This window comes from Centroberyx gerrardi, chromosome 3 (assembly GCF_048128805.1).
Source record: "Centroberyx gerrardi isolate f3 chromosome 3, fCenGer3.hap1.cur.20231027, whole genome shotgun sequence".
NCBI lineage: Eukaryota > Metazoa > Chordata > Actinopteri > Beryciformes > Berycidae > Centroberyx > Centroberyx gerrardi.
The window spans coordinates 26,506,795-26,518,504 of NC_135999.1; the positions used below are offsets into that span (position 1 = coordinate 26,506,795).

At 46.0% G+C, this 11,710-nt stretch overlaps 1 protein-coding gene across 1 annotated transcript; it reads left to right on the forward strand.

The window, feature by feature from the left end:
• The first annotated feature begins 4,109 nt into the window (after positions 1-4,109).
• Positions 4,110-11,478, forward strand: LOC139920603 (uncharacterized). Its single transcript, XM_078290046.1, has 10 exons — positions 4,110-4,210; positions 4,913-5,155; positions 5,350-5,488; positions 5,806-5,893; positions 6,752-6,845; positions 6,978-7,111; positions 7,473-7,671; positions 8,647-8,752; positions 8,933-9,011; positions 9,620-11,478. Exons 2-10 carry the CDS (start codon positions 5,056-5,058, stop codon positions 10,601-10,603), a joined length of 1,923 nt encoding a protein of 640 aa, XP_078146172.1. The 5' UTR covers positions 4,110-4,210; positions 4,913-5,055; the 3' UTR covers positions 10,604-11,478.
• Positions 11,479-11,710: the final 232 nt, after the last annotated feature.

An 11,710-nucleotide genomic window follows, 5' to 3' on the forward strand; every position in this document is an offset into this window, starting at 1 on the left:
CTTTTTTAGTTCCAGCACTGCTGCTAGCCGTCAAGGTTTTTAGTTAGCCGTGCGTTTTTCACTGCTGCTAGCTGTCAAGGTTTTAGCTAGCCATGGCAACCGCATCCTCTAAGGGGACCCCGAGTGGTGGCAAGAGTAAGGATGTCGAGTACCGCCCTTGCCCAGCCGCCTGCGGTTTCACCATATCGGGGAGGGACCCCCATCCCCTCTGCATCACATGTATGGGGGTTCAGCATGACCAGGCATCGCTCGCGGACTCCGAGTGCTGTCAATACTGCTGCGCCATGCCGACGAGGATCCTGCAGCGTCGCCTGACAGTGTCGGCGGCCTCAAAAGCCGACCCTTGCCTCTCCGACACCGCGTCGAAGCCCAGAGACAAGCTGGCTACGGTTAGCACTAGCTGGGCTGATATGGTGGATGACCCCAGGCATGAGCTTTTTCAGGACATGGGTCACCTTTTAGATAAGGGATCCCCGAGTCCGACTATTTGGGAGGAGATATGTGTCGTCACTGACCTCATCCTCCGTGTGTCCAGAGGTGCGGTTCAGGACTGTGGCCGCGCCATGGGCCTGGCTGTGGGCCAACAGCGGGGCAGATTTACTCTCCAGAGGAAATCCTCTCTACGGCGAGTGGAGGCTCAACCCCAAAGTGCTTCTCCTGGTGTGGGAGAGATTTGGCTGAGCGTCCGTAGATCTCTTCGCATCGCATGAAAACGCGCAGTGTCCTCTGTTCTTTTCATTAAGAGGCAGAGACGCACCGCTAGGAGCGGACACACTAGCTCACCCATGGCCAAACGCGCTGCTGTCCTCCCGCTCAGCCTCATCACTCCGATACTAATCAGAGTGAGAGAGCAGTGGCTGTCTTTGATTCTGATAGCCCCGTATTGGCCCAGCAGACCATGGATGGCGGAGTTGGTGCAGCTCCTTCACAGCCAGCCATGACCGCTGCCGTTACGCACAGACTTGGTGTCACAGGCGCACGGACAGATTTTTCACCCATACCCCAAACAACTGGCTCTCTGGGTTTGGTACGTGAGAGGGTAAATCTGAATGTGTCGGGTCTCCCGTGGAGGGTGATTGAGACTATTCAAAGTGCGAGGGCGCTATCTACGCGATCATTATATGATAATAAGTGGCGCGTATTTGAGAGATGGTGTGAGGCTAGAGCCATCATTTCGTTCCAGAGTTCTGTCCCGGATGTGTTATGCTTTTTCCACCATTAAGGTCTATTTGGCCGTGATTTCAGCCTGCTATGTGGGTTTTGGGAATGTGCCGGTTGGACAGCATTCTCTGACAGAGGTTTGCCGGCTGCGGCCCACACGCAATCCTTTAGTTCCGTCATGGGACTTGCCAACTGTTTTGGAGGCGCTCTCGGGGTTGCCTTTCGAGCCCTTGGATTGTGCTGATTTTAAGTTGCTTTCTTTAAAAACTATCCTGTTGCTGGCTCTGACGTCAGCCAAACGGATAAGTGAATTACATGCACTATCTGTGCACGCATCATGCTTGCAGTTCTCCCCGGATTATGGGAAGGTAATGCTGCACCCTAACCCGGCTTTCGTGCCTAAGGTTAGCGATTCTGCATACAGCTGCCCCACGCTGGCTATTGACTGGCCCGCTGCTTGCTTTTCACCCACCGCCTTTTGCGGAGGAGAGTGAGAAGCGGCTTAATTCACTCTGTCCTGTGAGAGCTTTACGCATCTATGTGGACAGGACTAAGGGACTTAGAAAGAGTAACCAGCTCTTTGTATCCTGGGCCCCCTCTTACAGAAGGAGGGCTCTGACTCGCCAGCGCCTATCACACTGGGTGGTAGAGGCTATTATTCTGGCTTATGAGAGTCGTGGACTGCAGCCCCCAGAGAGTCTAAGGGCTCACTCCACCAGGGGTATGGTCACCTCGTGGGCCCTGTTCAGGGGCATTTCTGTGAGGGACATCTGTGCCGCTGATAGTTGGGCATCCCCACACACATTCATTTGGTTTTACTGCCTGGACGTGACGGAGCCTTCACTGGCTCACTCAGTCCTGAGTGTGGGTTCATGTTAATTGTGTGCTAGCCCATGGGGAGGGCTTGTGGGCTTCGGAGCATGCAATTCGGGAGTGGGCCACATCTCCCATAGTGAGATACCGAATGAGGTTTGAAAGAGAACTTTAGGTTACCAGGGTAACCCCGGTTCTCTGATAACCGAGTGAGGTATCTCACAACACTGCCCTGCTTGCATATGTAGGGTACGTGGAAGAAATACACTTGAGAATGGCGGGTGCAGCGCAGCGGGTGCTTATAAAGGGGGACGGGCTGGCCCGTGCATCTCAAGATGATTGGTCTGTCTCACGACAGACGTGGTGTTATTGCAGCTTCCATGATTGGTCACACCAGAAGGCGCTTCCCATAGTGAGATACCTCACTCGGTTATCAGAGAACCGGAATTACCCTGGTAACCTAAAGTTAAGTATGTACAGCGCCCTGTTAGCGCCCTGTTAGCGACCATAGAAGCATCTGTAGCTAGCATGAGGCTGAACTGTAACAATAGCAACTTAAAACCAGTACAATTGCCTTTCAGCCTCCAACCAGAGTCAAACATTTTGTGTCTGAATAAATTCAAAGCAATATTGGAAGAGCCTTGCATGTCTCCAGCCTAGATTAGCCGAGTGTTTGTATGCAGTAACCAAGGAGTAGCCTCACGTCTTTTTGCCAGCAGGTGTGGCTAGTTCAGGCTGATCTCCTGAAATTTCGTGAAATAAGCATGAAATCTTAAAATCTGTGCTCCATGGACGCAAAGTGAGAAAATGATGTGTTCCCACCATGAAAGGCTTAGGAAGGAGGTATGACTGTAAACAGGAAGCAGCAGGACATTGAAACACTGCGGTGGATGGGCGTCCGCATTTACATTCATGCTGATGACCCGGGTTCGATTCCCAGCTTTCTACTGTGAGTCAAGTTTTAATTTTTAGGTTAATAAGTTTAGTGAAACTTATTTAACCATGCCTGAAGCCTTTCCCTAACTTTAACCAAAGTTGTTTTAGTTGCCTAAACTTAACTGTTAGTCAAAACTTAAGCTGAAAATGGCGGGGCCAATTCATGTTATTGTCACAGAATCCAATTTGTGTTGGAGGAATGTAATCTTCACATAATTTGTGTCAGACTCAATCTGAAACACAGACTGCTCATTTCGCGAAATGTTATTACGTTGACGAGTTAAATCAAAATCGAATTGACTTCTTGACTGCAGAGTGACATGAGTAGATGTGAGACAGTCTGTTAGTGAAGCAGCGGTTCATTGGCCAATCAGAATTGAGCATTCAGCAGAGCCGTGCAATAAAAAATGTCAAATAAGGGATTATTTGAGGTGCGCTATCAAACAGAATGTCAATCATGACAAAAATGTCAGTTACTGCACTTGTGAACAGTATCGTCTATATTATTCTGCATGGGTGTGAGAGTTTATTTCTGTATTCGGGACTCTAGGAGTCTGTTTCTCAGTGGGCTGTAATACCCACATACCACAAGTCCTATTTGGCACACACACACGCACACACACACACAATTCATCCTGTTTTTGACAGAGTAAATGTCACCATGTGGTTCAGAGGCAGAGGCAGCACTGATCACCTGCTCCAGTCAAGAGAAGTCAGTTTTATTAAAGCACTTTAAAAAAAAAAAGAACTGTCGCAAAGGACACACATGCAGTAAAAAAGAGAACAAACACATCGCAGATTTTGAGATATGAAGCGTGTGTGTGTGTGTGTCAGTTCATGTACATGTGTGAGTAGATATGAATGTATCTAGTATCCAGCAGCATTAGACTAATGATGTGTTTTCTTTTCCTTTGAGTAGTGTAAATCAAAAGCTTCTGAAATTGCAAACACTGGGTAAATGACATATACTGACATTCAAATATGTAGTTATTAAGAAGTAGAAGTAAAATACTTGAGCAAGGTCCATTGACACTTAGACAAATTAGCATACAGGAAAGCTAAGCTTTCGGGGAGGAAGAGGGAGGTGGATTCAAACTTACACCAGATAAAAGACTTAATGTTGATTGGTGACTCATATTCTTAGTGGTGACCTTCAAAGAGTGTGAACATTATCTCCTCTCTCTTTTCTGTTGGTGACGAATCGATCTGTCGCAGGCTATGAGAAAGAGAGCAGCCTCTGCCTGAGCGAGTGGAATGAAACAATCGCTTCGAGGCAGATCCTCTGCAGCTTTATCAACAGGTAAGACACATGCAGTAAAACCCTGTGTTGACTTGATTTTTCATGCTTGAGACATTTTGTTTTAAGGTTTCACCCTGGAGAAGAGGGTCAGCTGCATGCCTAACAGCGCTGAAGTGTCGTTGAGCAAGGCACTGCATCCCAACCAAGGATGCTGTTGAATCCTTAAGCCAAAAAAAAGTAATTTCCTTACGAGGAACACTAAAGCATCATCACATGGGGTGTTTTTTTAAAATCAGATCTGATGTGCTTCAATGAAACTTCATGTCATGTGTGATATGGCTGCGTTCAGTGTCGTCGTGGCAACGGAACAGGTGCGTTGTCCAAACCCTGGAAGTGGAACTGGAACAGAAAGACTGTTGAAGGATCAGAAACAATTTCTGTTTCTGCTTTTCAGATCAGCTGTGGGTGTGACAACTTTTCAGTTTCTCAGCATGTATGTGTTTGTGGTGAGCGGTATATGTGTGTGTGTGTGTGTGTGTGTGTGTGGTAAGTAGCATGTCTGTGTGTGTGTGTGTGTGTGTCTGTGGCGTAAGTGGAATATGTGTCAATGTGCGTTTCTGCACATGCGACCAGATGCAGAAATAACCGGGACTGAAAAACACCACAAATGTGAAAACAACCCCCCACAACCCCCCCTCCAAATTTCCATCCCTCACCGTATCTCTGCCACTTGTCAACAGCTGTATCTCTTCTTCTGTGCAGGATGAGAAGGAGGAGAAAGCAGTGACAGCTCTTCACACCCAGCAGCAGCAGCAGCAGCGACTCTCCACCAAACCCCCCCGATCTCCCGCCAATCCCTGCAGTTTGAGATCTTCATCCCAGACCGTGGTTTGATGACTTCCTAAATGGAGGCGGATAAGAAAACCTGTCTGCTGTTCCTCCTTCCTGTTCTGCTTCAAGTTTGCACCGGCCAAAACCAGGAGTGCTGCAGCCGCCCACCTGACGGTTAGTGATCGATTCATTCATTCATTCATTTGTTTAATCCTTTTTTTTTTTTTTTAAATTGAGCAGCCTCATTGAGCTCAAGATCTTTTTTCACAAGAGACCTGAGAGCAACAACAAAAAAAAAAAATTGCAATTCAGTCACACGCTCCAGCAACTCTATAAGGTGACAGACTCATCTCCATTGCCTCCCACAGGTCTCAACTGCTTCACTGACTTCAATAACAACATCACATGTGTGTGGAACAGCACATACGTGTCGGACCGCATCGACACGGGCGCGGACACCGTGTGCACTCTCTACGCCAGCAAGGTGAAGAAAAGACCAAGGAGCCGGTAAGGACAGCCGCCACACAAAACCAAACCGGATAGACAGGCAGATACATGTAGAAGAATAAAGGTGCCGAAAATGGTTCTTCGGAGTGATGCCATCGAAGAACCGTTTGGTTCCACAAAGAACCTTTCAGACCGAGGTTCTTTAAAGAACTGTTTCTGCACTCCTTTCCTTAGACTCCTGCATTGTGTTTTTGTTTTTCTACCCTTGTATAGCCTCATTTGCAATTGCACAATATATACTATGGGGGAGTTATTTTCCACATCTGTGCCATCACCCACCGTCCCATGAAACAGTGATTTTTTTAAAATCGTTTCAGAGATCACAGCACCTCCTGTAACCTGGAGCCCATCGACGACTCCAGACCGGCGCTGAGGAAATGCTCTCTGGTCTTCAGTACCACCTATGTGAGTCATTACACCTATGTCTAACCCCGAAACTCAGCAGTAACCAAACATTATTACTACTATTAACCTGCCTTCTGAAAAAAAAAAAAAAAAAAAAAAAAAACAGTTCCAAAACACTATTTGGAAAAAAATCATCACCGGATGTCAAGCATTTAATCTCTCTAAATTTCGCAATGTCCAGTCTGTAAAGTGTTAACGTTTTGTCAACTAAGGACTTCAGTTACCTATCCTTCAAAAAGTACCATAATTTGTTTCAAATTAAAAACAAAATTTTGTTTGACTGTGTATTTACCATCAACCATTTAGTACTAGTGTAGTGCCCATTCAAAACATGCCTGTTCGGAACGGGCTGATTGCTTGGCCTCCAGTATTGCTGCTTGCAGCTTTCTTGAGAACCGCTCATCCAAACAACTTCACACTCGACACTGCACGTCCTTGGGTCCCCAGCAATACACCCGCCAAGTGTGATGTAGATCGGACGAACGGTTCTCGAGATATGCGAAGGACACACATACAGACAGAGATTCCTTGCTTTATAGTATGATGTGTGATGTTTTTCAAACGGTGAATATCCCATTTGGGAAAGAAAATCCTCATATGCACTGATACATTTTAGGCAATTAGCTGGCACTCTCATCCAAAACATCTTAGAATGAGCGCTACTGTCGAATAGATCACCACCTTTACAACTCAACAAACAATAGTAAAAAGTTCAAAAGTCAAAGTTGAGATAAAGTCTATTTCCCACACAAAGCTAGGTCTTTTTGCCTGCCATCATACTGTGAGGAAAATTGTATTGTTGTCTCATATGTGTTTTACAAACGATTTTCTCACAATTTTCTTTACTTGTTTTCTCAGGCCTTTCAGAGCTTCTATGTATATTCCATTAATGTGAGCTGTGAGCCTCTGAAGAAAAGCTTGATCAACATCAGCTTCAAGCCATCGTGCCACAGTGAGTACGATGGATCATACACAGCCTACTGTGCATATTATATTACATATTACTCCTTACTACTTAATCTCAGGCCGAGTCTGTGAATTATATTTAAAGACTTAAAAAAAGTTTGTGTGTGTGATATTTCAGTAAAGCTGAATCCTCCTGTAAAGCCAGCTATCAACTTCACCACCGTCTCCTGGTCCCCTGTAGTCCCTAGCAATCCAAAATTGTCACTGTACAGCTGCCAACTCCAGTGGAAACAAGAGGCTCAGTCATGGGAGGTGTGTGTGTATGTGTGTTGTGAGAGTTGTGAGTCTGAGTGATAGTGTCAGAGAGAATAAGACAGAGAATTTTGTGAGTGAACGTGAGACAATTAAAATTATCTGTATGGGTGATCCTTGACCTGTGGTTGTAAGAAAAGCTTGTCTCTTTCTTTGTCAACTCCAGTTGAGTTTATGTATGAAACAAAAAAAACAGTAATCACGTTTGCCGGCGAGAGTGAGGGAAAGAGTACTAGAGAGAGAGTTTGGGTGAGATTGTGAGGCAAAAACAGACAGAAAGGAAAGACGAGACAGAACAGAAAGAAACAGAGATCAGCTGTGTAAATGTCCACATATTTTTTTATTTTTCATCCCTGGCCAGGATGCCTCTGAGCGGAACAAAGAGTGTCATTTGGACTGTCAGACGGAGCTGGAGCCAGACTGGCTGGAACAAGGGGAGAGGTACGAGGCGCGGGTTCGAGTCCAGGTCAGCGGAGATTGTTCCCTATCAACCTGGAGTGACTGGGGCCCCACTGCATCATGGGTATCGCCCATTGGGACCACTAAGCCACCACCGACAGGTAACGGAACAGTTTATATTGTAGATTGCCAAATGCGAACAGGGCCAACTAGGTAACTAGGTATAGATTCTAAAATACAGTGAGAGGAACGCAACATCTGGCCAATGCCATTCACTTCCAGGTCAGGTTCATGGGTTAAACTTTGTCCCACACTCCTGCTGAGCATTCTGGGTTTTGTTTCATGGCTCTGTCTTGATTTGCTGGTGAGGTATTCATGGTGGATGAACACACACAGAGTAACAAACAGATACTGTGAACTCAAGTGATCTTATCACATACACTGGGTGTAACCACTTACAGTAAGCTTAAAGCTGCACTAGGCAACTTCACACGTTTGTGGCTACAAATGGCAGCAAGAGGCAACTGTATGAAAAATTTCATATAGTTCAAAACCCAGATATCCTGCAATGTGACGTCAGTGAACTGCACACAGCACGCTCTGCCATCTGGTCTGTGATGCTTTATACCAAAGGAAACTGAAGAGACAAGAGCAGAAAAAGATGGAGACAGAGGAGACAGATTTTAGGAGACAGATTGGATTTCACTCTGAAGTTTTAATTCGTCTCTTCCTGTGGGCAGAGAGAAGTGACACCAGAATTTAATTTGGGACGCTCTTCTCTTCTGCAGCCCCACTTTGTGATTTATCCTGATAAGACGGGTGTATTTTTACATTAAAACTGTGCCTATAGTATGGCTTTAATGCCCACAACACATAGGCTATGGTTCCACTTGTTTCAATGTAATACTTGCGACCCATGTGCTCTGGTGCTCATCACGCATTAAATAAACCAGATCTGGGTAAGACGGTCAGCTACAGTACATGCTCAAAATCTAAACTTGAAACAGGAGATTGAGGGAGAGCCAAGATAACGACATTAAAACCAATCAGACACAACCCAGGTTTGGTCTTGAAAATGAAATAAATATGCTTCCCTTGTGGCGAATGTGTCATGCTCTGCTCTGTGTGGTTGTCAGCTGGTCCTGATGTCCTGGAGTTGGACGCTCTGGTGGGAACCGTCGTAGGCGCAGTGCTGGTCTTGTTCCTGGCTGTCATGTTCTTCAGGACCAAGAAAAGCACCTGGTAAGCAGAGGGGAGAGTTACCAAGAGACGCAACCAATAAGCAGCTCTCCAAGATATTTGTGTCGCTTGCGATGCAAAAATGTGTTCAATTTTGCTCATCCCCGCCTCTCTTATTTGTTCAAGTGTAATACAATTCCTTCTGTCAACTTTGCTCTCAGATTGTCTCTCTCTGTCTCTCAGGGTTTACGCGGTAAAGAAGATCAGAGGTCCTCCACTGCCAGACCCAGCAAAGTCCTCCCTTCATGACATAGATTTCCAGGTCAGCTTTAGAAACGTTCTTTTTCCTCCATGTTCGTCACTTTTTTTGATGAGAAAGGATTAGGTTTGCTGCAGACTCATCTTTCTCTATGAAAAGCTTCCTTGAGTTTCCTTGTGTCCTTGAAACTAAAAGCAAATTCTGTATATGCTTCACTGACTATTGTTGTAGTGAGGAAATTGGCTTTCAGCATGTTATACTGTAAAAAAAAAAAACGTTAGAACAAAAATACACGACACATTAAACATAACACAACATAACACATAGCAAAATAAGGCACAGCACAATATGACACAACACAACAAGACATTGTGTTGGCCCATGTATGTTTTCAAATGGAAAAAGTTACTCATCAGTCAAGTGACTAAGATAAGATATGATCTTTATTTATCCACAAGGGCAAACTGTGTCATTGCAGCAGCAGAGAATAAGATACAAATAAAAAATACCATAAAAGCTTGTACTGGCTGGAAAGAATTCCCACTATGTTGACTATGTCACAGATTTACAGACGTTTGCAGGTTACAGATTTACAACCTTATGGTCCATATTGTTCTTTATGTTTCACCTTCTCAACCCCTCCTCTTCGTCCTCGGCCCTCTCTCCTCCAGACTTGGCTGAAACCTCAGTTTACCAGAGAATCCCTCCAGTCTTTCTTGAAGCCGGTGGACATCGTCCCTGTCGAGGTCACCAACACTTTGGACGACATCGCCCCCTGGAGGCCAGACGCTGCACTGCTACCGGACAGGATATGGGACAGCAGCGGCCAGTCGACCAATTCCAGTTACTCCAACCCCAGTTACTCCCAGCTGTGTCCTCGCCCTCTCTCCTCTCTCACTGGGGGAAATTTGGAGCCATGCGCCGCTGACTCGCCTTACGGGCCCGCTGCCGGCCAGAGGGAAGAGGCAAACGGAGAGAAAGGCAGCGAGGAAGAGCAGGGGAGAGACACAGAGATTCTGCAATTGTTGTTCAAAGGTAGTGAGAGTAGCGAGTCTATGCAGGTATGTCCAGACTATGAGAGGGTGGAGAAGCTCCAGGCCCAGCGCTGCGGGCTCCAGAGCCCAGATTCAGGCATGGGCAGCGGGGGGGAGGAGCAGGTCAGTCAGGAGAGCCTGGAGGAAGCGGATAGCATCAGTATGACCGGTGGTGAAGGTGAGGGGCTGCAAGGAGGAAGGGAGGTGGAGAGGGAGGAAGAGAAGGGAAAAGACGCAGACTTTCACAAATTGTTTGGTGGCATTTTCAGCAAAGGGTCCATTCAGGTTTGCTCAGGCTACGAGCGAGTCGAGCAGCCCCAGAGCCCAGATTCAGGCACAGGCAGCGGGGGGGAGGAGCAGGTCAGTCAGGAGAGCCTGGAGGACGACGACACGTCCAAAATCACACCCAAAGCCTTCCTGTTTCCTCCTCCCTCCAGCACGTTCCACTGCTTCCTGCCTTCACTCACCCCTCTGCCCTTGAACTTCTGTGGGCCAGGGATGAGTTCAGCTCTCGGACCGCTGCCAGCTCACATACTGGAGGGGATTTCTCTGACGCCCTCTGCCGGGCCGATAGAGCCCTCTGGTGGTGGATACATGCCAGTGAGAGAGTCACACAGCTGATGATCTGTTCAGTGGGTCGAACAGTGAGGTCAGTCAGGGAAGACACAAAAGGTGATGCACGAGTACAATGTAATTCCTCCCTCCCCCCAGAGCGGGTAGTGGAGGAACGAGGCGGTGCACACACTGAAATGACAGTAAGGAGATGGTTGGCGAGCAGAGGTGGAGACTCGAGGCACATGACTTGGACTCGAGTCAGACTCAAGTCACAATTTTAATTTCTTGAGACTTGACTTGATGCATGAAGAGAAGACTTGAGACTTGACTTGACTTGGGTTCTGGTGACTTTGGACGTGAAAAGGTTTCTAAAGTAGTTGACAAAAGATCTTGTGTTTGTGTAAATGACTTGGATTGAAAGTGATGAGATTAGTTAACCCTTGAGATTGGGACTTGACTTGAGACTTGTGCCTCAAGACTTGAGATTGACTTGGGACTCGAGCAAAGATGACTTGGTCACAGCTCTGTTGGTGAGTTTAAATACCAGCAACGAACAAGATCATTGGCTGACAGAAAGTCGTTACTCACAGTAACCGCTGCACACTGCAGCATGAAGAAATGTGCAAAACATCAACATGATCCATGACAACTTCACCATGCTGCATGTAGACAATACTGAAGCCCAAAGGTTTGTGTGTGTCCAGTGTCACCGTGGTATTGTTTTCTGCCATTGGTCCATTTTTCCATCACTCAGGACAGAGCAACCTGATTGGGCAGAGCTCGACAGGATGTGACATCATATGGACGTTCACTCAAAACTTTCACTCAAAAGTTGAACATTAAGTGGATTCAAGGAGGAAATGTTTTCAATCAATATTTACTTATTTACTTACATTGTTCATTTGTACGGTGAGTAAATACAGAAGTGAGGTGACAAAAATAAAAACAGAAAAAACAAAAATCCATTTAAAAAAAAATATGTTTTTAATAATATTTTTGTATATTTTTGTTGATATCTTTTACATTTAAAAAAACAAAAGGAAAACATTTGTTTTTGTCTTCTCTCCATTAAAAGTGTTTTGGGTTAGAAACATGTACAGACAATGTCTACCAGTGTTAGCACACTGTTGCCAGTGATAAATGGCCTGATGCATAGTTTATCTATTTTTCTAT